Consider the following 25,479-nt stretch of genomic DNA (forward strand, 5'->3'; position numbering starts at 1 on the left):
TTAATGAGCCGGAGCTGGACCTAGCACTTAGCGCTGAGAAGCATATGTTAGTGTGCTGGCAGACAGCATTGTGAAGGTAAACATGATTACACTCTGCTCTCTAATCTTCAATATGATACAAAAGGCTGTGGGAATATAACATGAAGCGTGTTTTTCAAAGTCCTCTTCTGTGCCTTGCTTGTGGCTTTGCATGAGTCACAGTTTGATGACAGACAGTCCTCTGACTTATGCCAACTGACTTCATATCTGTCAAAACAAAGTAGGTTAGGTCCACACCTCAGCCTTCGGACATATTATTGCACACACTTTCAACATCGTGTTGTGTGTGTTGCCTCCGTATTTTTGCATATATTTGTATCCATGCAGCGCTGCACTTTGTGTCTATGTTTGGAGAAATTTTGCGAAATAGACACTGAAAAGACAAATGTGTTGTAAAAGACACAAAAGTGGGGCAAAAAGAGATATCTTACCAGTAAATCTAACTTTAAGAGCTCCAGAAGTTTTCTTAAAAGTTGACAGGGAAGGTATGAGAGGGGGGAGGGACGAAACAGTGGAAGACACACAGGTAGGAAGATAGGAGGGTTGAAGTGTCAGGTTACCTGGACTTTAGTTTTGTTTTGTCAGCAGGGCTGGGTTATTCAAAATCAACCACTTCTAAGTCTGCGTGGCGGCGACACACAACACTGTACACCAGCACTCTTTATCACAGCCTTGGGGTTTCGAAGAGGGGCAAGCCAGGCATCCTTCAAGCCAGATTTAGTTACACTACTGTAGAAAGAAAAGGGGACGGAGTAGGGAAGAGAGAGGGACATAATCACAGCAGGTATTGCAGTTTAAGCCAGTGAAGCGGGACACCAAGAGGAAGAGGAAGAAGGATACGGGGGACTGCAAGTTTTTTAGGGGAGTTCCACCTCCAGGTAGGGAGGGCAAAGTTTGTTTTTTGTACTGAGACGGAAGAGGTCCATCCAGCAAATCGAGAAGGACAACAACATCATGTGGGTGAGTGCAACTGAAACTGAAATAGAATGATAAAAAGGTCAGGTCAATGTTTAGCATGAAGGAAGAAATTTGAATATGTCCTGGTGAGAATCTTTTTACCATACTTGGCAGAAAGAAACAAACCAGTTTCTGCCATGTACTGAAACAGCAGCTCCACCAATACTAAGCTTATATAGCTGCCCTATATAAAGGATTGTACCAAAAGTGTGTGCACATTAGCAGTAATTATGATCATCAAATAGAAATTATTGTGCCATTATTATAGATTATGGACTTCTCCAACAGGTTTGATATGTGCACAATTGTTGGGGATTTAACACAGAATGCTATGTTTATAAGAAAATTCCATCCATCCATTCATTTTCTATACCCGCTGAATCCGTCAGTCGGGTCGCGGGGGGGCTGGAGCCTATCCCAGCGGTCAATTGGGTGAGAGGCAGGACAAGCTGCCAGTCCATTACAATTAACTCTCCTATTTATTCAGTTGTAGCAACAAGAACCATTTCTAAATCCCCTGTGAACTCTGAAGATATGTATCTTCAATCGCAGTGCTGATGGTTTCAACAATATGCGTGTGTGTGTTTCCACCGTTTGCCCCGTACAGCAGCAATTATCATCATTGATTACTCATCAGGTATCATCATCAGAGCCACAGATGTATGCCACGGTTTTTTTTTGTGACTACAAAAACTCCAAGCTGACCACAATATATAGTTTGGCTCTTTGAAGTGCACATATATTTGTTTTTGCCCCTAAAAATCTAAATGTGTGAAGTAGAATTTCACCATCGATTAACACTCATCCAACTTGTCACATGTACAGTCTCAAAAGTCCTTTTATGAACACCTTAGTTTGAAAGAACATAATCCAGAAAAGCTGAGAAGCAGCAAGGAATGCCTTTTTTTAAACAAAAGGTTTTCCGTGTCAAGACTTTTATCTGTTTGGGCTGACCCAGTTATGCTTCTCTTGCTGAAGCAGAAACGGTTCCCGGTTAACTAGCTGAACTATACACCTCCGGGTTGTTATGACTCAACAAAAACATAATCAGGTTAGCTCGTGCCTGCCTGTTTGGAAGTTGTGCTCTGGTTCATAAAGTGTTTTATATTAGTCACTGGTGTTTACAATAACAGATCATGTGCATCATAGTTTCACGAAGCAGGAAAGTTTCTGTCCTTTACAGACATCATTGATTTCTTAAGCCATCATTCTTGTTCCCCAGGTTGCATGACGTGCCAGTTTTCATGTTTGTACTGCCTTTATTCATTCTCATACTTAATACCAATCAGGTGATGATGACTCCCCTGCTGTTTTGTTGCCATGTAAATTATTTCAGGGTGGTAAAATGTAATCAATAACTTTTTTTATGGCTAATATTTTAGGTATCTTCATACAGTGTGAGGTCAAAACTTTTCCCTTTAGATACAACAAATGTTTAAACAATGAGGATCAGATGATCTTTTTTCCCCAAAATATCTGAGGAGGGGAAATCTCAGGATCACCTTGCGTTCTGTTACATAAAAGGAAAAGTATATGGCCATACATTGGTCCTGTGAACAAAATAACATTTTCAGTTATTTGTGAAAACAGCTCTCATGTTACACACAAAAAGGCTGCAAGGCTAAAAGCACGACAGGGCAACATTCGTTCTTTAAATGTGACGAGAAATCTGAGAAAGCTTTGACGACATGACATATAGACTACAGAACAAAGTGTCTCAGTGTTTATTGTATGTATTCAGCCTTTATACATTCAGCTGGATGCGGCCATTTGTCTTATATAGAGGTGTGTCAGGGAACATAGCCAAAGCCTGCATAACCAATTCACCCAGAGATAGTGCAAAAAAAGAAAAAACTTGCCCAACAACATTCTTCGACCCTTGCTCTATTCATGGAGTCCATAAACTTTGTCATCTTCTGGTTGCAAACAAATATGAAAAAAAAAAGCAGAAGTGAAAATCATGCAAAGAATCCTTGATAAGCAGTCATGAATCACCAACTATATACTCACAAAAGCAACGCATAACATTATGACCACCCACTTAATGCTGAGCAGGTCCTCCTCAGGCTGCCAAAAAACCTCTGAACAGTCACATTGTGGACAATAAACATCTCCCCAGATTGGAAGCTGGGTGAACACCTCAGAATTGAACAGTTATTGCAAGCCTAACCGCTGTCCTACTGGGGGAGGGTGCTATTGTGGGGAGGGGGTACTGTAGCCTTCCGGGGTGCAGGACTGGTCTGCAAAATGTTTGGGTACTTGGAAATGTCAAAGGAACATCCATGAGAAAGCCAGGATGTATATTTTCTTAACAGAACATTGCATTGTAACAAATGAGCAGTGTGACTCATTTTACCTGTCTGTGTATTTTTTTTGTAAACTAGATTCTTAGTTTCAAAGAGTGGGTGTGATTGGTCGTTGATTGAAAATATAAACAACATCACCATCAGTCTGTCCATGTCTAACAATTTTTCAACAAGGACACAGAGCTAGCATCTCAGCATATTTGATGCATTTCCATTGCTAATTTTCTTTTACACAAAATACCGACTTTAACTGTCTATGCAATTATTCATAGATCAATAAAGGGTGGTTACCCCTCTTTGTTTCATCTTGTGACTTTACTGTGTGATTTTTATATTTTTTTTACAATATGAGTTGCATTTGAATAAAAGACTAATCAAGTCTCATTAGACATTGCTACACTACATAGTACATATATGCCCAAAGAGGCAAATGGGTGTAACTTTACAGCTAACACATGCCAGCTGTATGTATGTGTGTCTGACCGGTGATGACTCTCCCCATTATGAGTTGTATTATCCACATTTCTCTTGGCCTATGTTCTAATTTCATAGTGTTTGGGGACAGATGTATGATATTTACTCACCCAAATATTTCTTTACACTAACATTAATTGTGTGGGAAAAAAAAAAAAAAAAAAAAAAACCTCAATCACAGACCTAGTGACACACACACACAAACTCTCCATTTCTTCCCAAGGCATGCAGTGTGGAAGCCCCGCTGTTGTACCGACACCTTGTCTTATGTCTCTTTTTCATTTTGTCCCTAGACGTTTGCTCTGGTGCCTGATGATAGTTCCAAACCTTTGAATACAAGGCACGCAGGTAAGCAATCAGTCTGTGTTTGTGTTTGTTCTCTGTGTGTTGCTGATGAGAAACTTTTGAATACCATGTTTTATGTTTCAAACTATAGGGTTGGTCTGACATGGGAACTTCCTTTATACTCAGTTCAAGATATATTTTTACCTTTCTGCTCTTTTTCTGTCTTCCCATTTCTGTCACTTCTGTTCTGTCATCTCATGTTCCTGTCCCTTCCTGTTTTTTTTTTCTCTCACGATGCTCTCGCTTGCAGTTCCACAGCCAGGCCATCGCAGAAAGCCCATGACGGCTCCAAAGCCCCAGAAAGACAAGGCGTCTAAGACGAAGAAAGTGTTGCTGTCTCTTCTAATAGTTGTGGTGATACTGGGCACACTGATCACTGCGGGATACTTTCGTAAGTCAAAATTCCTGCCTGTCGTTTCACCTGCAGGACACAGACCCAGTTACACTGCAGGATTCAAAACTAGTCTTTTCTTGTGAGAGAAACTATGAGAAACTTGTGCAAAGGTTTACAATCAATGAAAACATCTGGCCGTTAAACATTTCTAACTTGCGTCATCCCAACTCTTCCAACCCTTTTCTCTACAGTTAAGAAGCTGATTGAAAGCAAATACTTCTTCTGCAAACGTTCAGTGAAGTTTATCCCAATAGACAAAGCCTGCGATGGGAAAGATGACTGTGCAGGAGGAGAAGATGAACTTACTTGTCTGTCAGACTTTAAAGTCAACACAACATTTCCAGGTAAAATGCGCACCTGAAACTTTCTCACGGTGTCTGCAGACAAAGACAACGTTTGAAATTACTCCTCATTCTCTCTATACCATGCCTCCCTCCAGTGCGCCTCTCTTCAGATCAGCTCATCCTGCAGGTGTACAGTCCTGCTGCAGGTTGGGGGAGTGTGTGCAGCGATGATTGGACTACTCAGCACACACAGACAGCTTGTGCGCAGCTTGGATACACAAAGTGAGTTTGCAGCCACTAAAAATCGAAAATCTGTGGTTATTCAGCATGAAGTCAGGCCAAACATCATTCCCTCTATGTTCTCACAGCAAACCTCGTAGCTCCATGGTCAGAGTGGACACTTTGGGGTTTTCCCTAGAAAATGGACCATTCAGAGCTGTCATGCCTGAGACCACGAGCACACCCATACATCAGGCTACCATGGAACGGTGAGAAGGGCAAAACATCTGTCATCATAAGGCAGCCTCACAGTATGACATGATTATGTGCCATTGCTACATATATTTAAATATGACTTAAACATGCGTTTTGGAGGCATTCGTACCATGTGTCCCTTTTTGTGTGAAATGTATTGTTATATTTAAGCATCAGGCAGTCTCAGTGAGCTCAAATATTATGGAAACTTTGGAGAAAGAAAAAAGGAGAAGCTTCGTATATTGTTTGCTAGAAAAAATTCCACTTCGGTTCTCTTTTTTGCTTTTGAAATTTAACTTTTGCTCTCAGTTCTCTTCTCCTTGATAGACCTCTCTCACATTAAAAAAAAAACAGTTTCTCTTCCCAAAAAAAAGAACGTCCCCAGTTTTTCTCTCCTCTGTGCCTATCGTGAAAGTGAACAAAACAGGTGCTTTACCGAGTCAAAGCAGAACAAAAATGGGAACATAGTTCAACAGGGAGTCAAGTTAGGTCAACGAGTGACTTTGTTTTTTCATGTTTCACTGATTTTTGTGGTCATTCAGATTTAGAATTATAGAAGATTTTAAAATATCACACCTTTTTTTTATTTTTTCAAACAGCAAAGTGTGCAGATCCGGATCTGTGGTGTCTTTGACTTGTTCAGGTGAGTGGGGGCCGTAGTCACTGACTGAACTCCTGTTGTAAGTCTGGCACTGACAGGCCTGTACATGTCTAAGAGCAAAACTCTCAACAACACTTGACAGAGCAGCTCACCATTCCTCAAAACATGTCGCTCGACTTTGTAGAGGAATAAAAAGTTGTTACTTGAATGCAAGAAATTTGACGTATTAATCAACAAAGGAATCAATCTTTGAAATGAAACACAATAAAAAAGAAAACTGTTTTCTTTCTCAGACTGTGGACAGGTGGGCTCTCAGGACCGTGTTGTTGGGGGAACAGATGCTTCCATTGAGGACTGGCCCTGGCAAGTGAGCCTGCAGCAAAGTGACCAACATACATGTGGAGGCTCGCTGGTGTCACCTCGCTGGGTCGTCACTGCCGCCCACTGCTTTACTGGGTCTGTGAAGACTCTGTGCATCATTTCATTTGAATTTTCCGTTGCGTATACATCTGACACATGAACTCATGCTGCCAATTCCTCTTTGCCATCTTCTTTTGGGCTTTGCAGCAATAAAAGGGAGCTGAGTCGGTGGAGAGTGGTGTCAGGACAGACACACATGAGCACATTAGGAGGTTCCTACGTCGACAGGATCATATTGAACGGAGACTACAATCCAGATCGAAACGACTACGACATAGCTCTCATGAGACTCAGTAGTCCGATCACACTGGGAGGTTAGATTTCATATCTATCAATTATCAATGAGTTTGTTAACTAACCATCTTAAATGATATGGCTCAAGTTGAAATTTGATTAAGTTGGATGAGGTACATGGAAGGACATATATTCAGTAGGCTTTACTCTTCTGCCTTCTAGTGGTCTGGTGTCAAACAGCAAATTCTTAAGTATTGATATAATTAAGCCACTGTCATAAGTTAATTATTTAATCATGTAATCTTAAATGCTTAAATAGAGGGCAGCTTTATTAGACTGTACCTTAAAACTGTAAAATTTTATTAAAAGAGACTATTATTTCTAACTTTCATAATAATAATAATTTTATTCCAGAGAGCCGAAAGCCAGTTTGTTTACCTCCCCAACCTTTCGGGCTGGCTGCCGGAGCCTCCATGGTTGTCACAGGCTGGGGATCCCTGGAGGAAAATGGTGAGAAATCTACATCCATCTCATCATTACTACCTTGAGAACAGACACCATTTCTCCTTCATTTAGATTTTGCCCCCTTTCACTTGACAGTTATATCCTTGTTCTGCCTTTAGGGAAGGTTTCTCCTTCGCTGCAGAAGGCCAGCATCCCTCTGATAAGCCAGAGTACATGTTCGAGCTCTACGCTGTATGGTAGTTACATAACGCCAAGAATGCTCTGTGCTGGTTACCTGGAGGGAAAAGTGGATGCCTGCCAGGTAATAAGCCACTTATTCAGGTTAAAGATTAACAAAGGTCTGCAATAGATGTATCCTCTGTATATGTCCATTATAAATGTCCTCCTCTTGCAAATAGTTTAGATCTTAAAAACTCTCAATGATCAATTATTTTTGTGTTGTATTTGACTCCAGGGGGATAGCGGGGGCCCTTTGGTGTACTTGTCCTCCTCTCGGTGGAATCTGGTGGGAGTGGTGAGCTGGGGCGTAGGCTGTGCACAGAAGAACAGGCCTGGGGTCTACTGCAATGTGGAAAATACGCTCAACTGGATTCGTACAGTCATAGAGGTATCACATGTAGGATATGCTCCAAATCTGTGTCGGTGAACTCCACTCAGAGGCTGTAATTCTTAATTCTCAAGAACAGCGAAAGAAAATATATTCCTAACTGATAACAATACTGTTCCGTTTTGAACTGCACAGTAACTGCTCAGAGAGTATTTCACTTTTATAACAGTCTAACACCATAAGAAAAATGCAATATGTACATCCTTGTCACCAATGATCTCTACTTTGTCTTTTCAGAAACATCCTTGATGTTGACCACTGTGGCCAAAGCCACTACAAGACTCCATTCCACTCGTCTTCAGACTGTGAAACTGAAAGGAAGCTTTTGTTTCGATGTAAAGAATAGAGAAGGACTGGGGGAAAGTTGAAAACGCACCTGAACAGACAAACTGTCCAACAGCCATATTCATAAACACTGCACCCACACATACACACACACACGTCATAAAACTTATTTCAGATGTTGTCTGTGCCATTTTTAGATTCTTATCTCAGGGGACATATTTATGTTAGCGGCCACCAGCCAGTTTATGGCAGAATGCTCAAACAAACATGTTTTTAAGCTTCTATAATGCTGTCTTTGACAGACCTAAGTCAGTAATTAACTGAGTTGATAAAACAAGATTAAAATTGAGTGGAAGTTGAAACTTTGATCAATGGTACAGATAATGTACTTGGTAACTGCTGTATGAGCGATAACTTTAGGTGTGGGTTCTTGTACTAAACTGCTGTGTAGAGATAAGTGACAGACTTGTGTCATCGGGAGCTGGTGTGACGTGTGAAGATTCATGCAATGGACCCACTATAAGAGTTGAGTGCACGTATAGTACTGATTTCCCAGTGGATATGTCCTCCCTCTTTACAGCACAGACGTAAGACTTATTTCCTACCATAGAATGATTCAAATGAGCACTTTAAGTGGGAAGGGAGTTACTTGAGCTTACCGTCTGTGCAAATGATTAACGTAACTTGTCTGATAATGCACTGAATATAAAAAAAAAATATCTACTGTTATGTGTTCCTCACTGAATTACAGTGTAATGTCTGGAGTGTCTTCAAAATACCCAAACTAATGGTCACATTGAAAGTGCTGGTCACTTCACTTTTTTTTTTTACTTCCCTGCTCAAATGATACAATTTTATTCATAAAAATGTGTAACTTTCAACGGGTAAATTTCCATCAATCTTTATTTCCTCATTTTAAAATTCTCATTCCAGTTGTAACATTAAAATACCTCCTGAATTGGAATTTTCAAGTAAAATACACCGTTGTCTTGTGAATATGAACTGCGTTTCAGGGGGTTTCAATGTTGTGTGAGTATCATGGTTGCTGATAACTGTCAATATGGTGCATTTTGTTCATTTCTACTACTGTAAATAGTTTTTAAATATATTAAAAGCTTTCAACCTTCACCAGGGAACTGGGCCTTTTGTTTTGTGAGATAATGTGGTATTCTCCAAAAGTCATGAAAGTGAATGTACCGACATTAGATCTCTCCCTGTTCCATTCAGTCATGCGCCTCCTGGAGGGTGTGTGCACACCCTCTGAACCGAAGGCAACTATGGGAACAAGAGAGAACCAAAGTTTACGTGAATCATTATATAAACCTTCAAACTTTCAAACGCTATGTGACTTTGTAGCCACAGCCTTTGGGAGACAAAAATCCTCATACGAATTCGGTAAACGATGTATGAAAAACATTTATTGTACCCAGAAAGAACGACAAAGACCAGTGAAAAACAACCAACAGCGGTCAGTGTTAAAATAGAAAGCCCAGAGGCTCTCTACCTGCTGGGTTGGGTGGTGGTGACTTTCTTCTTTCCACCAACTTGCACCCCGAAGCCTTTAATTAAGATTGTTTTTTTTCCCTGTGCAACAATGGTTGACAAATGTAATAATTCAATTGAGAAAACTGAATTCACATGCTTTGAAGAGCTCCAAAACAATACAACAGCAGCTTGCTCACAAATCAATTTTTTTTTCTTCCTTATGTTATCAAATCAGCTACATTAACACATAAAGCGTAATGGTTGCACTGGTGGTTATCTTCCTGAACGATGGCTGGGGCCTTTGAATGGGTTGTCCTGCATCAAGAAGAAAAAAAAATAAACTTTAGTTAGGGAAAACTGAAGACATGGTAGATAAGTGTCGTTAATTTTTTCGCGAGAATATGTCGGATCAAAAGTAAAGGTATACATTTTCTGTAAAAAGTGTAAAAGCCTACGGTATTTAGGGGTTCAGATAACTTTTGATTCCTCCAAACACACGGTTACATGGTAACTTTATCTTACACGTGTCGCCACTTTTCACAAGTGGAAAAATAAAACATAAGTCTGCATCCCTGCACTCCTGAGACCCGCAACCCTTATCTCTTTACCTCCTCGTCATCATCACTGTCATCAAATGCAACTCCTCGAGACGACTGGCTCTGACTCTGAGAGCTGTACTTAGGAAAGGACGACGACGATGGCCTGTGTCAGGCAACGAGAAAATCCAGATTTTACTTTTCAGAATACAGAGATTAAAATGTAGAACTAAAGTAAAGAGTGAGAGGGGGAAAAAAAAGGGTTAATCTCTGTATCAATGTAAATTTTCTCTCTTAAAACACTCTAGACTAAAATGTGCAAACCTTGCAACCGGCCTGGTAGCTTTCATTACAGGTATGTCTTCATCCGAGTCATCAATGGTCACCTGAAGATGGATGAAGAGAAGAACCAGGGTTGGGGGGATGGTTGATATCATGAGCATGGATAAAAGCGTTGTGTCAAGTTATGGGTGTGTCATTATTCCTGAGCCAAACTTACTTCATCAGCTGTAAAAGATGTGGCCGCTCCAGTCCGAGATCTCTGGGATGTAGACTGAAATGCTGAAGGATGAGATGAAAAAGTTTGAAAAGTGAAGGTTTTCGTGGATTCTCTGTGATTCTCTAGAGGCAGAGCACGATTGTATTTATATCAATTGTGACACTTGAAGCCTAAATTAGCACTCTCCTACCCTGCATAATGCTTCTGCTTTGGGTCGATGCGGAGGATTTCTGTGAACGACCCCAGCCAGCTGCTTTTGGTTCGGAAGCAGTTGCACCTGGATGGACACATGACCAACAGTGGAAGAAGGACTTACAAAAGAATCTCTGTACACCGATTATGTATACTTTGCATTTGGTTTGTTTTCACATGATTATATGGTTGCCAGTTTAGTCTTATCTTGTTGAGTCAGAGGAAATAGCATCATTAAATCCCATTTATGTGACCATTTAAAGCAACACTAGAGAATCTGGCTTCTTTCGCCCTACAGTTGTGGGATGTAACACTACTGTCGTAAAAGCCTTGAGAACAGATAGCCATAAACTTTTGAATAACTCCACATTATTGTGTTGTCTTTTATTAAATACCTTTAAACAGTGGAGTTCATGTCTGGTCGTCCTCTAATACTATGGGATCAGCTCAATAAAAGAACAAAATTTTGGCCGAGGCTGTCCACCTGAATTATATGTAGTTGCTTTTTCGCAGCAATCTTAATCTTAGGCAACAATTTGGCCGTCCAACACTGAAAGACTTTGTGTTTTGTGTACCTTTCCACTCAGACACTTTGTCATTTATTCTTGTGTATTTGCCATGAATCATAGCTTTGTCCCAAACCTATGCTTTTGACTAAACATTTAGACGTCCATGTGGCACTCTCACCTCGGCCTCTGCCTCGGCCACCTCGTCCTCGGCCTCCTCGGCTTCCTCGCCCTCTGCCTCGTGTAGGGGCAGGAAACGGAGCTGAGCCTTCGTCTGAGTCCATCGCGACATCTGCAAAGTCACCTGGCATATCTGGATCAGCAGGGTCATCCCCTCGCTGTAACCGGTGAGCTTTGGCTCTATTAATGGCCTAAGAAAGTGGGAAATATTAAACAGGAAGCAGAAACATCCTTTCAGACGTTTGCGAATCGTGACTTACTTCTCTGATTTCGTTCTCCTCTTCTGTCGTGTTCTTTTTGGAGTCTCTTAAAAGGCGAACCTAAAGACATACAAACATTAAGTGTTATAACACCCAACAACATAAACATTAACCCGACTTGCAAAGCTTGCTACACCATCTTGCCTCTGTATCTATATCCTGCTCTGAGGTTACTCCTCTGGCCAGAAGATGGCGTTGTGTCTTCTCTAACTGGTAGGTGATCAGCTCCTCGATGGCATCCTTCTCGTCTTTGTCTACAAACTCCTGAATGGCCTTTCCCATGCCCTGCTCGGTCAGCAGCGACAGCTGTACCTTCTATGAAGACAAAAACGGAGCTGACTGTAGATAAAATTAATATATTCCAAATCCTAGCAGTAATGTAAGCATGACTTATGTTTAACACACCTGCTCAGCTGCCTCAAAGTACTGTTTAACCAAGTCCTCCACTCTCAGCCCCTCAATGGCAGCTGTTTTTAACAGCTTGCCATAATCGACATTGACCTCATCTAAAAAGTACAAGAAACACATCACACAGAGAAAACAATTAGCTGGACAGCTTGCCCAGAGCGTCAATGGAATACGGGGAAAAAATAATGGCAACATATTGCCATCCTACTTTTTCATCGTTATCTTTAGGAAATCAGCATCTGTCTATGCAATCCGGAGGTAGGTGCTCATCTAATTAATTCATGGAATCTATGTGAAAATATATATGGCACTTCAACCGTTTTGTTCTATGCTGGGTTAAAGCAATACTATGTAACATTTCTACCTTAAAATAACAGCCGGACTAGAGTTGCTCTCGGAAAAGCCTGTAGGGGGAGCTCCATAATGGGCTTTTTGAGAAGTTACATTGTATTGCTTTAACGGTGAACAGAGTGTATTTGGCTTGCGTCAGACCTTTAATGTTCTCCTTTTGTTCACGCCGTCTGAGAAAGTGAATGATGTCTTTTGGGTTGGCCACACGGTCCACAAACCTCTGACTGAAGCGAGAGGTGTTGAACGTCTCAAAACCTCCGCTGTAGTCCACCTGGTGAAGGCAACAAAGAGGAAGTATTTGTAGCAAGTGTCAATGGGAAGGAGAGTTCAGACCCTACATGTGTGTCCATCTCACCCTCAGCCGAATTAAAGGTTTCTCTGGGGTGAGCGGACATCCAAGTCTTTCTCTCTCAGCTTCATCTATCATCTCTGAGACCTGACAACAAGGACAAATGAAGGAAGGGACTAAACAAGGCTGAGCAGGAAGTATTAAGACTTGTGCTGTGGGATTAATGGGAACTTTGAGTGTTACCTTGGCATAGCACAAGTCCTCCACTTTCTTCGTGACCTGTGGTGTATCAGGCGTGAAGAGTTCTTCAAAGTCTGCCAGCACCACATCTTGAATGAAGAATTGACGCACAGTCTTTAAAGGGATCTTCTGCAGGTTCATCTTACGGCCTTTCACTCTCAGCAGCCCAATGTGCCTGGATTCACAAAAACATAGTGGTTGGACAACAGCAGCCTTTAAAAAATACAGTCCTAATTTGAAGACTATCATTTGATGAGTTTGTTTGTGTGTTTGTACTTCTTGGCGGCCTCTCCGGGAGACAGGGAGGTGGCTACAGAGCTTCCCGGCTGTGTTACATAAAAGAGCTGCTGTTCATTTCTTGTTGGTGCTATCAAACACTCATGTTCGTGACCCCACACCACCAGGTCAAGAAAGTCATCCAGGAACTGCTCTGGAATGTAGTTTGTTGGGCCGTGCTTACTCCTAAACAGAAGATTAAGACAGGTGTGATTAAATGAAACATGTGTAGAATAGAGCTGTATAAATCAAAAACTTTACGTGGGGACACACCTGTTCTGATGGATTGTGAAGAGGTTAAACCATTCATCTTGGTCTTCTTTGGGGCGAAGCATGCTAACCTGGTTGTTGACAAACATCCTGTACAAGCGCTCATCCGGGATAGAACCTTCACACACATTCATACAACAATTTAAGGTTAACAACAAAGTTATCTCAGGAATGGGCACTAACTGTCCATCATATAACACAAAAATACAAACTCACCCAGACCGTACAGGGCCAGCTTGGTGCTGCCTTTCTGCATGAGGATGGGACTCATCTCTATCCTCTCTACAGAGTGGGAGTGACCAAAGTGATTGATGAGACCAGAGGCACTTAGCAGATCCAGTGCACACAAACCTTCGGCCTTGAAGGAAATAAAGACACCATCAGGACAAAAAACGCAGGCAGTAAAAGCACACTTGACACTAATGTTTGGGCGTTGTGTTTCACCCCAGTTGGGTCATCATGGTTGCCATGAACACTGAACACAGGAATGGAGATGTTCAGGTTTTCATCCTGATAATTCACCCAGGGAAACCTACAACACATCAGCACATATGTTACGAATAATTGAATACCCACGCATCGTTGATGGTGAGGACCAAGAAGAATAGAAGAAGAGACAGACTGACTGCGTCGTGTTGAAGTTGATGGTCTGGTCGCTGAGGATATTGTAGGTTACAGGCGAGTCCCCCATGCAGTACTTCCTTAGCATAGAGATGCAGCTGTGGAGGCATCGGCGTGATGGTTTGTTCTCATGAAACAAATCCCCCCCCAGGAGGATGAAATCTACCTACAAGACAAAAAAATGTGCCAAAGGAAAACAGAGGCTATTTGTTTAAGACTTGACAGAGATTTTATTAGGATATATTAGGATTTGATATTGAATCGCCAATATGCACCCCGCACACATCCACCGACTTGGACGCACCCGATTCGTCTTTGCACATTCCAGGATTTCATCTAGTGTCTTGTAGGAGTCGTTGCCACGGATAGCATCCTTCTCGAGGTAACCGAGATGAATGTCTGTAGCAATCAGTATCTTGAAGGTATCCTCGTCATCCCTAGACAAACAGCACGCAACGCAAAGAAACACAGCTCATACATTCGATCGGCCTCAACCCATCTACCTGAACAATGTAATGGGTCTTCTCTGTACATTAACTGGATAGAGACAGTACTTATTATCATTGAGAGATCAAGTAAGAGAATTTAAAGGAACTCACAAAGTGTTATCTGAGGACATGATGAAGTGAGAAACCGAAGGATCTGTTTACACCTGATAAGTTGTCAGCAAATGGTTCCCCTGCAGAGAAAAGGAGGATACATATAATCCAGAACATCTTCATTTAAAACATGCTACTTAAAAAAAAATAAATCAAAAATTAAACTTCTGCTTGTAAGTAAACATACATACTGGCTCTAAGTATCTCTTATATTTCTTCTTAGATTGAGGTATTTCTAACTGCTATTTTAACATTTACCATGGTCACTGGGTCAGTGGCACATGTGCTTTTTCACTGGAGCATGCAGTACTTATGATCACTTTAAACAGAACTCATCAGTCAACCCAGATGTCAAGCTCGATATTAGAATATTAGCTACGACGTGTTTGTGACACAATTCACCAGTGTGCTTGTTGCTGCTGTTTACATTCGCATGATGCACATAGCAAAACAGACACATGGTATTTCATAGTACCTTGTGAGTTAATATAGCAGCTACAGTAACATGTAACTGAATGGTCATTTACTGTCGCGATAAAAAGCTAGCATAAACTTCTAGTGAAACACCTATTAGTGAAATGCTAACACGAACTGAACTTTGTGCTATTGCTAAACGTAAACCACCATCAAAAGAGGAACGTAACTTTAATTAATTGTTTGTAATGTACAAAAAACAAGTGCAATAAGACAGAACAACAAGTCATGCCTCCTACCTCCTAAAAAGACCCTCAACTTACCAAAAAACTCCCGGCAACTCTTGCAAAGCAACGACCCGCCCCCCACAGATGTCTCTATGTCATTGTAGTTTTATTGTGATGCATCGCTCTTTTAAACTAAGAAATCGCAGCTAAAGAGGACTACATTTCCGCTGAGCTAAATATGTTCGTTTGCTTTATTCATAGACACACACCGCGTTAACCCAACCCTCAACTTCAATGTTAAACTTTATCCGCCAATTGTCTACCGGGCCAAGCTGGAGTAGATATCAATCTTATATCCAAGAAAGTCTGTGTGACTCCGTTAGCGATTCCTTTTTACACAGTACTGTGTGTATTTGCACAGGCGGGTTGCATGGAAAACGGTGCTTAGCTAGCAAGTCATCAGTCCCATTTTAAAGGGCACTGTTGAGTAAACTTTAAACTAACATTAGCTCAATACCCAAAGTTACTCCCTGCTTTAAGTACAAACGAGGCAGAGTGGATTGGCTGTATTACGATGGAGACTCTATCAGAAACACCCGCAGCTGAATCTACGAGGGAGAAGGTAGCTGTGAGATTTTACCTCATTCAACTTGAAAGATAACTTTATGAAATATATGTTTACGAGTCGTTAAGTTGAATTAGCCGGAGCACTGCATAGCAGCCGTTGCCACAACTCAGAGCAGCTGAAGTTGCAGACTGTAAACTGGAGTTGAACTGAGCAAACAAATAATATTGCACCATTAGATTAAAGTTTATCTCATATTTCCTTCCACTTGTTCTCCCTTTTGCTGGTTGTTGGTTATGATAACAAGTCTCCCTCCCCTTCACTTAACCTGCAGTGAATGTAGTGTATAGCTATAGTGTGAATATCTACAATGGGGCAACATCCTGCAGATGTTACGAATTCTGTTTTAACAGTTGGTCTTCTTTCTCTGCAGGTGCCTCGTCCACCTCCACAAACCGGTGGAGTAGTGTCTGACAGCTTGTCACTGCCATCTTATAAAGACTATCCTTCTCATCGTCCTTTCATCAACACACTTGTGCATTATACACCTCAAACACGCAGTCAATACTCATGTCGTCCATCATCACCCAGTAAAGCCTTCCCAGAGACCAGCAGTGCGGGTAAGCGCTTTATTGATGCCTGTTTGTATGTGATCCTTGTGTCTTACAACAAAGTTTCCACTCAAACACTGTGGTGTGTCAGAGCTCCATGGTTACACGTGCAACATGATGCCTCACTACTTAAATGTCTCGGCTCCACCAACCTCTATTCATTCCTCCACATTATCTACTCAGAGCTCCTGTCCTAGTATTTCATTCAAGCTTGAGAAATACCATGTTACACCATGCCTATAACCTCTCCTCAGATATGGTTGAAATCTATCAGTATACCGTAGTGTGTATATATATATATATGAATATATGTCCCCATTAGCGTCACGCGTATTTATCACACCATTTCTGTGCGTGCACATACAGCGATCTTATCTGCCTTGAGGAACCTTCAGGAAAAAATAAGAAAGTTGGAGTTAGAGAAAGGACAAGCAGAGCTCGGTTTGCGATCTGTAGGGAAAAGTGCATCACGCACACTTCTGCGGAGTGAAAGAGATGCACAAAGGCTCCTTAATGAGCAGACAGACACAGAAAGAGAGACGATTGGCCAGTCCAGCTGCAACCAAGGTGATTCCATCAGTAATATATACTGCAATAATTCACTTTGAAAAATGTTGGTTTGCATCTAATGGTGTATACCGTCACGTTATTTATAGTGCTGATCACCCACCTCGCTGCTGCAGAGTCTCGCTGTGTGAAGCTGGAGCGACAGCTGGACCACATGAAGAGGATGTTGTGTAATGCCAGGACAGAGAGGACCAGCCCGCTCCATCAGCAGGTAAATGCAATTTCAACTTAGATGAGACTGTTTGCATAGAAATACACACAAATTCTGAAGTGTATTTGAGAGAGTTGATTGGTAAAAGTGTATTCTTTCCATTTAGTCTTCCACAGAGAAAGCCAGAGCAGCGGATCAACAGTCTGACACAGTGTCTGAGCATGCCCAGTCGGAAAAGCTGGAGAGACTTGAGCATGGGTATCTTAGGCTGACACATAAGCAGAAAAATGCAGAGGTACACTAAATCTACTGTAATATGTCAATTCAGAAAATCGTAACTATTGTCTCAAAGACATAAGCAGAAGGTATAAAACTGTATAAAGCCCATGACAAACTTGCACTGACCGTGTTACCCTTCATGGTAAATCCAAGGGGTTCCAATTAGACTAAAAAGGGTGAAAATTAATATTGTGTGACTTTCTTCACTTCTCCTTGTGGCATTCTGGATACCTATACCTTCCGAAGTTCACATAGAAATAAAAAGAATATTCCCAATGTCTTTGAAACTTCTCACAGCTCGTGTTTACAAAGTTATTAAAACGTTTGGGGAACCACTTGATCCACTGAGTAGTTCAGAATTCTGGAGTCTGGGTGTAAATTTAGACGTGAACTGAAATCGCACCTTAACAAACTGACCTTAACTGAACTTAACAAAACACGCACACTAACAGTTTTTACTCTCTCAGAAATAGTTTCAGGGTGAGGCTGTAATTACAGAATTGTTGGTTTTGATAATCCATTTTATTATCAACACTGTGTTGATGACTGTGTCTCTGGATCTGTCAGATGAAGATTTGTGAGCTGGAGAGGAAACTACAGGAAGAGGAGCACCAGAGAAAGCTCATACAGGATAAAGCCAGCCAGGTAGAAAAGACTTGATTGTGCTCCTGTTTGTCATTATTTTTTCTGCATGAACTCACAATTGTCAGTCTGCTTTTTTTTTTTGTATAGTATTTGGAAAGAGTTTGACACATGTGCAAACTGCTTTTGTTTTCTAACTGTCAGCTACAGACAGGTTTGGAGGCTAATAGGATCCTGCTGCGGTCAGTGTCGCCTCACCTGTCCACCAGACAGCCTAAAGAGAAGAAGTTTAGTTCGAAGGTGAATATCTCCATACAGTCGGGGTGTTTAAGCAGCATTTGAGCCTGCTGGGAATGTTTTGTTATGCTCCAAACAAGCTGCTGTTAACCAATAATTTCCTCATTTCTTTGTTGGGTTGATGAATAATGACAATAGAAATATGCATATAAGCAGATAAGTAAACACAAATACATTCTTAATATAGATCCAACCCAACTTTTTCTAACCCAAATTTCTAAAAGCTTTATATTTTTTCATTTATTTTGAAATAGTACAACAGACAACATGTCAAATATTAGAATGTAAATTTTACTTCATTATCATTTTGAATTTGATGCCGGCACCAACACAGGTGTTGGTCAGGTTTATGTTATGCTCTATATCTTCTTCTTTTAATGAATAGAGGAAACCAACTGCTGTAGTTCTGAAAGTTCTTGCCTGTTATATATTTTCAGCTTCTCAACAGTTCAGGGCCTCCTTTGGTTTATAGTTATTTCATAAAGCTCCACATGTTCTCAGTGGGTGACAGCTCTGGGGCTGCTGACAGGCCAGCTCGGTATGAAATTTGCAGACAGTTGTTTGGCTTTGTCCAGAAGATGTTGCCTGTATATTTAGTTCAGCATTAATGGTGCCTTCAAAAAGGTGCAAGCTACTCATGTCACCATCATATAGACACTGGCTTTTGAACTTAGCCTGAAAGATGCAGTGTCCATGATCTCCAAAAAGATTTCAGAATTTTAATTTGTCAGACCACAAGGCGGTTTTCCTCTTCATCACAGTCATTCTTTGCTCATCTAAATTAGCTTGGGCCCATAGTTTTTCTTTGCATTGCAGAAATGTTCTTGCATTTGTTGGTCACAGTGACAAACTGCAGAAACCGACACAGATTTGATGATTTCCACAACACAGTCCTGTCCGTTTTTACATCGGAGCCGCACAACGACTTGGAGATCATGGACATTCAATTCTGGTTTTTATTCTTGTTTTATGCTTGTCCCATACGTGCAGACATTGCATCAGCAGTTCTAGTATTGGTTGGAACATTTTTCACAAGATGCTTTTGTTTTCTTTTGTATTACTTCTATGTAACCCTGTAGCTGATATCACATGTACATTTAGCATATGATGTCAAAAGATACCTCAATTTTAGCATTTTGCATGTTGTTTTGCACAGGTTTTTTTTTTTTAATGGAACATTCAAACATTATGTACATCAGATGATGAAATCTATTTATTATTTTGGTTAAGTAATAAAACCAATATTAAGTTGCAGGCATACGTTATAGTCCAACCAACCACTGATGGTGATTTTTGTCTCTCCAGAAATCTTCACCACGGCAGACGCCCCACACGGAGCCACACTACAGACTGAGCCTCAGAGATGTACCTTTTGTTGCTGGAACGGTACCGAGGACACTCGTGCATTCGTGGTTATCGCATAGGACTAAAATAGCTTGATTTAGTGCCTTCCTCACTTTGACTCTCCTCTCCTACCTGCTTTCAGTCAGTTGGCTGCAGCCACTCAGTCAGAGCCAACGTCCAGGCAGTGTTATCTCTCCTTAAAAGACACCAGCCAGACCTCTGCAACAGCCGTGTCCTGTCTCGCAACGCGAAGCACTCTGAAACGGGTAACCAGTGGCATTCAGACAGTTCCTCCTCTTCCTCATCAGCTAACGAAGAGGAACTATCAGAGCTACTGCAAGCCTTACATGAGGAGCTGCGACTCATGAGCTTGTGAGTGAATTTGCACTTGAGTTGGGTTTGGAGTTATGATTGTTGAAAGTGTTAAGTTTTGCTCTTTGTGCCTGTTGCAGAGAGCATGATGAGTTATTGAGGCAGGTGGAGGACAGTGTGTCTGAAGAGGAAAGAAAAGAGCTGCAGAGGGAGCAAGAGAGGCTGTTACTGAAAATGGAGAGAAAAGGAGAACAAATCAGTAAGCTCTACAAACACAAATCACAGGTATGGTTGACCAAGAAAAGTCATTTCACAGATGAGATTTTCTTCCCCTTTGCATCTTCGGCTCCTTAATTTTTTAATTTCCTCCCCTAGATCAAAAAGTTAAGAAGGGAAGTTAATTCTACCCCGAGCCATGGGAGAGTTTCCACCAGAGGGCGCTCTGTTGGAACAGTGAAAGCTCAGCCAGGAGAGAGAAGCAAGAAGAATCTGAGGCTACTGAGGGACATGAAAGCTCTGCAGGCCTCACTACGGACCTGAAACTCAGGAGGACATGAACACCCCCCATTTAATTACTCTTCTTGGTGCTATCTGTCAGCCACTGCTCATCATGTCACCATCAAAACAGCCACTGACTGAAAAACAAGACTGAAAGATCTACTATACTTTTTACCACATTTAACTTGTTTCTACTTATCGTAGCAAAATTATTTTTATCAGTGCATTGTATTATTTGTCAGTTTAGTGTCTAATGAGGTGGAATCCAGAATATTTGAAAGAGAGAGAGCTTTATATGATAGTTTATTTATTGTTTACAAGTGTTATCTTGGGCTGCATGGTGGTGTGGTGGCCCTGCAATGGACGACGGCGACCCGTGCAGGGTAGGACAGCACCAGCACCCCTGCGACCCTGCATAGGATAAAGGAGGTCCAATTAATGAATGGGTGAAGTACTATGTAAGGGGCTGATGGAGCGTCTCCTTCAACTCAGTTTCTTTACCAGCACAGCGCCTCAAAGTAGCTGCTTCTGTACCTTTGAATCCCACATCCTGTTGAAAAAAATAAACGGTTAGATTTTCATTTTAGTTATCTTGTCCCATTACATTGGAAAATAGTCTTATTGTTCCTTGAATAAAGGAGAAAAGATTTTTTTGGCTTTATTAAGATTCCCAGAAAGTGCAACTTATTGAAAATGTAAGGAAACTGTGGAGAGGCTATATTCAGTTTGGTGACCAAGCCAAAGCTAAAAGTGATGCAGCGATCCTGCACATGATGAATAAGTTTCCAATCCCAAAATCTGGAAAACCATATGGATTTAAAAGGAAAAAAATAAAAAAGATCGATCAACCTACAACCTTCCACCAGCAAAGGAAGTAAAGTTTTTAAAGTTAATGCAGACAGTTCCTACAAGTGCTCCAACTTCAGTTCACCATTTTACTTGCATTCCCTCTGTTATGGTCCCCTTGCCCTCTTAGGTGCTGGCCCTCCTACCTTGTGTCTTTCCTACTCTCTCCTCCCTCTGTTTTGTGTGTCTGTGGGCGTGAGCACCAACTCTGTGTACCCTCCCATAAGCAGGCGTGGCTGCCCCAGTTTCTCCTGCACACCTGACCATCATCATTCATCTGCCACAGTATTTAACCTGGACTCTCCTTCCACTCATCGCCTGATTGTTAATCTACATTGAATGGTAGTGTGATCAAAGCCTCAAACTTTGGATCTTGCTTTTGACCTAACCTTGCCTGTTTTTTCCATGTGTCCTATTCTCCTCTGCCACAGACCCAACTCCGGTGTGCCTGCTAACTTACATGCTGACAAGTCCTGCGGTGTTCTCACCTTCAAGCCTCATTAAAACAAAAGACACTATTTGCCATATCCCATTGTGTGTGCGTGTGTCCTGCTATGAGTCCTTTTGCAACCCCCCCTATGTGACACCCTCTGCCTGCACGGACACAGGGCGGGGGCGTCTTTCTACGTCCTCAGCTCTATTATTAAGGCAATACTGTTCTACTGGAATTATTTAAAAAAAGTCAAGTAACAAAGGCAGACAGAGTGGCTGGCGTAGGGTGAGAGGAAAAATCAAACATTCTTAGAGAATCTTCAACCCTACCAAGCAGCGTAGCAGTGAACTGGACTGAACAGCGACATTTTCTGCAACAGTACAGAGATGTTTTTATCATGTCTACACACAGCAGGAAGATTGCATATTGTGTACTGGACTGATGAGGGAGACAAAAAAATAAAATGTTTAAATGTAAGATTTTCTTTTTATAAACAATATTTAGATCTTTGCTCTGATTTAACCATTCACACTGACAGTTGCTATGAATGTTAGTAACAGCCAGAGAAATAAAGTTCCTCTGAAGATTTTGAACTTAATGGATCCATTTAATGATCATAATATTTGTGCAGTTACTTCCACAAGATGTTTGTGCATGTTTTGGACAGAGACTAAGTTTCATGTAACTGTTTGTACATGAAATGTGCTATACAAATAAATTTGATTTGATTTGATTTGATTTAGGGCTCTTTTGGTCCGGTGCTCAATTTTATTCAGAGATTTTCCAATGAACAGCCGTGTCATCATGATGCGGGTTGATGGCTGATTTCATTGAAATCACATCCAGCTCAAACGACATAAGTTTGAGGTGGATGTGGTTCGCAGAGGTCTGAAGGGTCCCTGGTATTTCTGTGTTGTGTGGCTAAAACAACTTGATGAAGATTTTCTGAAGAAGATATGGTTTGGTACTTAATTTTTGAATGTTTTGATTTGTATCCCCAGAACTGACTATCATCCATGATTACAAGCTACCATTGTGATCGTAATAGCTTTATTAACAGCTGTTTTGCAGGTTTGTTAAGCCAAGCTCGAGTTAAAGACAGGAAAATGTGTGTATATGTATATAATCTGTGGCTGTAGATGATGCATGAAGCTAAAAAATGAATGCTGAAATATGATTGCAATTTTAAGTTAAAGAGATACAACTGGCAAATAAATGAATCTCCATGTCACTATTAAGGCTGAAGCTGGAGTCAGGGGTACCTTCCTGTCATATAAAGTCTATAGAAATGACATCTCAATTCTTATAGCTACAGAGGCCTTTTTGATATTCGAGTTATTAACCCTGTGACAAGAAAACGCATTCAGGTGCAGCAATATTTGGCCTGCATTTCCCAAATAATTAGTGCTGAAAGAACAAATGCACAATAACTCTGTTCAAGTATTCCTATTTTCTGCTACCTCGTACTTTTTCCTTTATGCATGAAACTGGCTTTGTTGTCGTTCGTGAGCGACGTGTTGCTTTCCTCTAGATCATGATTTTCATGACACTACATGCTTCACTTGTTACTTGTGCATAAAGCGTTCTAAATTATAACCATAGCATTTGCTGAAGGTACAGTGTTTGTTGATTTGATATATGACAAATGCTTCTTTTGCATTCCTTCTTTTTCTATAATTTCATCAATTCAAAATGCGCAACAAGAAGAACAGCCGTTTTGTCTAATCCTTTTCTCAGTGTGGTGCAGACGTCTAACAAAAACCTCAGGAAGCAAAAGTGGACTTTAAAACGCTACGTTATGCCAGTGTAAAGCTGAATTTGTTTAATTTTGACATATTTGAACTGACCCATGAGACAGATGATGGAAATTTTAGAGCAACAAGCTTTTTAAAAATGGTCCAAACACTCTTTACGCAGGTGTAACCTGACAGCTAAAGATAGCTGACTTTAATTCTGTTTCATTATGATGAACACTGCCTTGTTTAAAACAATGTGTGATACATGAACAGGGAGACTACAGTATTGTTTGCTGTAAAAAAAAAAGAAAAAACACTCTTTAGGACACTTTAAATAAATGGGTCACATCACGAGGCCTTTTGACCATCCATTTCATTGTAAAGAGAAACAATGATGTATAATTAATGAATGTGATGTTGCTCACGAGGCAGCGACCACAACTGTCCATTAAAGGGCTGTCACCTGCAGGTGTGTGTATCACCCTGAACAGCTCAGGTTGGGAGAGGAGTCCAGACACATGATCCTCTCTGCAGAGGGGCCCGTGTCTCATCACTGCTGCCCGGGCCTGGATTGCCGTGGCCAAATGAAAACAACACGTGTAACCAGAGTCTTTGGTTTTTACGGTCAGGTGCAATAAAAATCAGTCTGTTGGTTCAGTCATTAAGAGCCCAATCTAAATTGACCTAGAAAAGGAAGCTTACTTGGTTCCGGTCACAGTTTCAGTTTCTATCTGCATTGTGTCCCATTGCCATATCCAAAGTCTGTAAATGTTCCCTCAAGAATCGGTCTCAGTTATGGAAGCCAGGTCAGTGATTTTAGGCTCCTCCTGGTGTTTGGTCAGAACAGGCCGGCTGGTGTAAATGTCATCAACGGGTAGAAGGAAGGTGACCGTTTTTACTTTGGCCCTGAAAGAATGAATCAAATCACAAGAATCATTTGGCTGCAAAGTTGCAGCTGAGTGACAGAGAAAATGCCCCAAAACACATCAGTAAAGTTTGTCTTTACTGAGGAGGATATTTAATACTTTTGCCGTGTCAAATTGAAAACAAACTTTCCACTGTGATTTTCCTTTTTACGTTTTAAAGTGTTTCTCTGTACCTGTTTTTATGGACATATTCCTGCAGAGAGTGCCGGTTGGTGACTTTCTCCACTTCTTCTTTTGCTGAGTTCTCAAAGACTTCATTCCCATGCTGGATTTCTTCCTGCAGTCTTCCCCATCCAGAGTTGCTACGCCTGCCACTGTCAATCTTCCCCTCTGTCACTGTAACCCCAGAGAGGTTGGAGCTTGTAGAGTACCTTCGGACAGTCATGACTGTGTTCTCTGTAAAACATGCACACCATGGGATTGATTTTAAAAAGAGAAAAGAATGGGAAATTGTTGTACTGTCTATTGTCAATGTAAAGTTTTTGATGATTTAAAGATCTTACGCATTTTAACATGCACTCCAATAAACCCTCTGGCACTTTGTTGTGAATGAAAAATGCAATGCTCTTAAAATGTTCCAGTATCCTGTGATGATTAATCAATTTGCCTTGAGAAGTTATCCTAAGGGTTTCATTGGGATTATCTTGGATCAGAATACAAGTTTCTCCTCTAATTTAGGTGTTTTGGCGTTCATGGTACTGTTGATGATTGAAGCTTTTCCTCTTACCTTTGTATTGTCCCTCCAGGACTGGCGCAGACACATTTCGTCTCATGTTCACATAGGGGTTTTCCACTATTTCCCCCTGCTCTTTGTCTGCCGGAGACACCGGGCCGGCTTCTCCTGGCATGTTCCCAAATGAACGCTGACTGTTGTCTCCACGCAGCTCTCGGTTCTCCGCCTCCAACTTCTTGATTTCATCTCGCATCTCCATGATGACATGCGCCAGGCTGCGGGTGCTCTCCATGGTGCTGCTGCTGCGCTGCCAGTACCACGGCTTCCCAAAAACCGGCGGAGAGTCGCTGAGGAACTCACCGTGTTGCTGAGGTTTTAACATGCTGCTCCCAAGACTGATGCTGCCCTCCATCTGTGTGCC

General features: G+C 41.3%; 4 protein-coding genes across 6 annotated transcripts; 2 read left to right on the forward strand and 2 right to left on the reverse strand.

The window, feature by feature from the left end:
* Window positions 1-562: 562 nt before the first annotated feature.
* Window positions 563-9,013, forward strand: tmprss4a (transmembrane serine protease 4a). Of its 2 annotated transcripts, none has more exons than XM_075473438.1 (13): window positions 563-999; window positions 4,070-4,124; window positions 4,372-4,512; window positions 4,707-4,859; window positions 4,955-5,081; window positions 5,168-5,287; window positions 5,873-5,916; window positions 6,168-6,330; window positions 6,442-6,608; window positions 6,943-7,038; window positions 7,152-7,294; window positions 7,448-7,600; window positions 7,838-9,013. In XM_075473438.1, the coding sequence occupies exons 1-13, from the start codon at window positions 994-996 to the stop codon at window positions 7,847-7,849; spliced, it is 1,380 nt and encodes a 459-aa protein (XP_075329553.1). In that variant the 5' UTR covers window positions 563-993; the 3' UTR covers window positions 7,850-9,013. The 2 variants fall into 2 exon arrangements, with proteins under 2 accessions (XP_075329553.1, XP_075329554.1); XM_075473439.1 differs by having other exon boundaries at window positions 851-995.
* A 270-nt stretch (window positions 9,014-9,283) lies between these two features.
* On the reverse strand, window positions 9,284-15,355 carry mre11a (MRE11 homolog A, double strand break repair nuclease). Of its 2 annotated transcripts, none has more exons than XM_075474404.1 (20): window positions 15,335-15,355; window positions 14,598-14,677; window positions 14,303-14,435; window positions 14,004-14,164; window positions 13,822-13,909; window positions 13,594-13,735; window positions 13,381-13,495; window positions 13,108-13,293; window positions 12,835-13,006; window positions 12,658-12,738; window positions 12,444-12,573; window positions 11,949-12,049; window positions 11,688-11,858; window positions 11,544-11,603; window positions 11,285-11,474; window positions 10,596-10,682; window positions 10,406-10,467; window positions 10,231-10,292; window positions 9,979-10,072; window positions 9,284-9,685 (listed from the first exon to the last, which is right to left on the reverse strand). In XM_075474404.1, the coding sequence occupies exons 2-20, from the start codon at window positions 14,615-14,617 to the stop codon at window positions 9,644-9,646; spliced, it is 2,097 nt and encodes a 698-aa protein (XP_075330519.1). In that variant the 5' UTR covers window positions 14,618-14,677; window positions 15,335-15,355; the 3' UTR covers window positions 9,284-9,643. The 2 variants fall into 2 exon arrangements, with proteins under 2 accessions (XP_075330519.1, XP_075330518.1); XM_075474403.1 differs by lacking the exon at window positions 15,335-15,355 and adding an exon at window positions 15,311-15,330.
* A 257-nt stretch (window positions 15,356-15,612) lies between these two features.
* On the forward strand, window positions 15,613-22,386 carry cep57 (centrosomal protein 57). The gene is made up of 11 exons (XM_075474405.1): window positions 15,613-15,860; window positions 16,237-16,423; window positions 16,781-16,981; window positions 17,071-17,192; window positions 17,299-17,427; window positions 17,979-18,056; window positions 18,198-18,293; window positions 19,596-19,676; window positions 19,777-20,006; window positions 20,087-20,231; window positions 20,322-22,386. The coding sequence occupies exons 1-11, from the start codon at window positions 15,813-15,815 to the stop codon at window positions 20,484-20,486; spliced, it is 1,482 nt and encodes a 493-aa protein (XP_075330520.1). The 5' UTR covers window positions 15,613-15,812; the 3' UTR covers window positions 20,487-22,386.
* Window positions 22,387-23,738: 1,352 nt separating this feature from the next.
* LOC142388686 (uncharacterized) lies at window positions 23,739-25,470 on the reverse strand. Its single transcript, XM_075474232.1, has 3 exons — window positions 25,113-25,470; window positions 24,559-24,781; window positions 23,739-24,365 (listed from the first exon to the last, which is right to left on the reverse strand). Exons 1-3 carry the CDS (start codon window positions 25,468-25,470, stop codon window positions 24,236-24,238), a joined length of 711 nt encoding a protein of 236 aa, XP_075330347.1. The 3' UTR covers window positions 23,739-24,235.
* Between the last annotated feature and the right edge of the window lie 9 nt (window positions 25,471-25,479).

Source organism: Odontesthes bonariensis, chromosome 9 (assembly GCF_027942865.1).
Source record: "Odontesthes bonariensis isolate fOdoBon6 chromosome 9, fOdoBon6.hap1, whole genome shotgun sequence".
NCBI lineage: Eukaryota > Metazoa > Chordata > Actinopteri > Atheriniformes > Atherinopsidae > Odontesthes > Odontesthes bonariensis.

Excerpts from the sequence above, each read along its gene's own strand:
- LOC142388686 (XM_075474232.1), bottom strand. The coding sequence starts at position 25,470 with ATGGAGGGCAGCATCAGTCTTGGGAGCAGCATGTTAAAACCTCAGCAA. Across the intron at positions 24,782-25,112 it reads CCTGGAGGGACAATACAAAG|AGAACACAGTCATGACTGTC; the intron begins GTAAGAGGAAAA and ends CATGTTTTACAG. Across the intron at positions 24,366-24,558 it reads GAATATGTCCATAAAAACAG|GGCCAAAGTAAAAACGGTCA; the intron begins GTACAGAGAAAC and ends TCATTCTTTCAG.
- mre11a (XM_075474404.1), bottom strand. The coding sequence starts at position 14,617 with ATGTCCTCAGATAACACTTT. Across the intron at positions 10,683-11,284 it reads TGGCCGAGGCAGAGGCCGAG|GTGCAACTGCTTCCGAACCA; the intron begins GTGAGAGTGCCA and ends GTGTCCATCCAG. Across the intron at positions 9,686-9,978 it reads ACAGTGATGATGACGAGGAG|GACAACCCATTCAAAGGCCC; the intron begins GTAAAGAGATAA and ends TTCTTGATGCAG.
- tmprss4a (XM_075473438.1), top strand. Across the intron at positions 5,288-5,872 it reads CATCAGGCTACCATGGAACG|CAAAGTGTGCAGATCCGGAT; the intron begins GTGAGAAGGGCA and ends TTTTTCAAACAG. Across the intron at positions 7,295-7,447 it reads GAAAAGTGGATGCCTGCCAG|GGGGATAGCGGGGGCCCTTT; the intron begins GTAATAAGCCAC and ends ATTTGACTCCAG.
- cep57 (XM_075474405.1), top strand. The coding sequence starts at position 15,813 with ATGGAGACTCTATCAGAAACACCCGCAGCTGAATCTACGAGGGAGAAG. Across the intron at positions 18,294-19,595 it reads AGAAGAAGTTTAGTTCGAAG|AAATCTTCACCACGGCAGAC; the intron begins GTGAATATCTCC and ends TTGTCTCTCCAG. Across the intron at positions 20,007-20,086 it reads GAGCTGCGACTCATGAGCTT|AGAGCATGATGAGTTATTGA; the intron begins GTGAGTGAATTT and ends TGCCTGTTGCAG.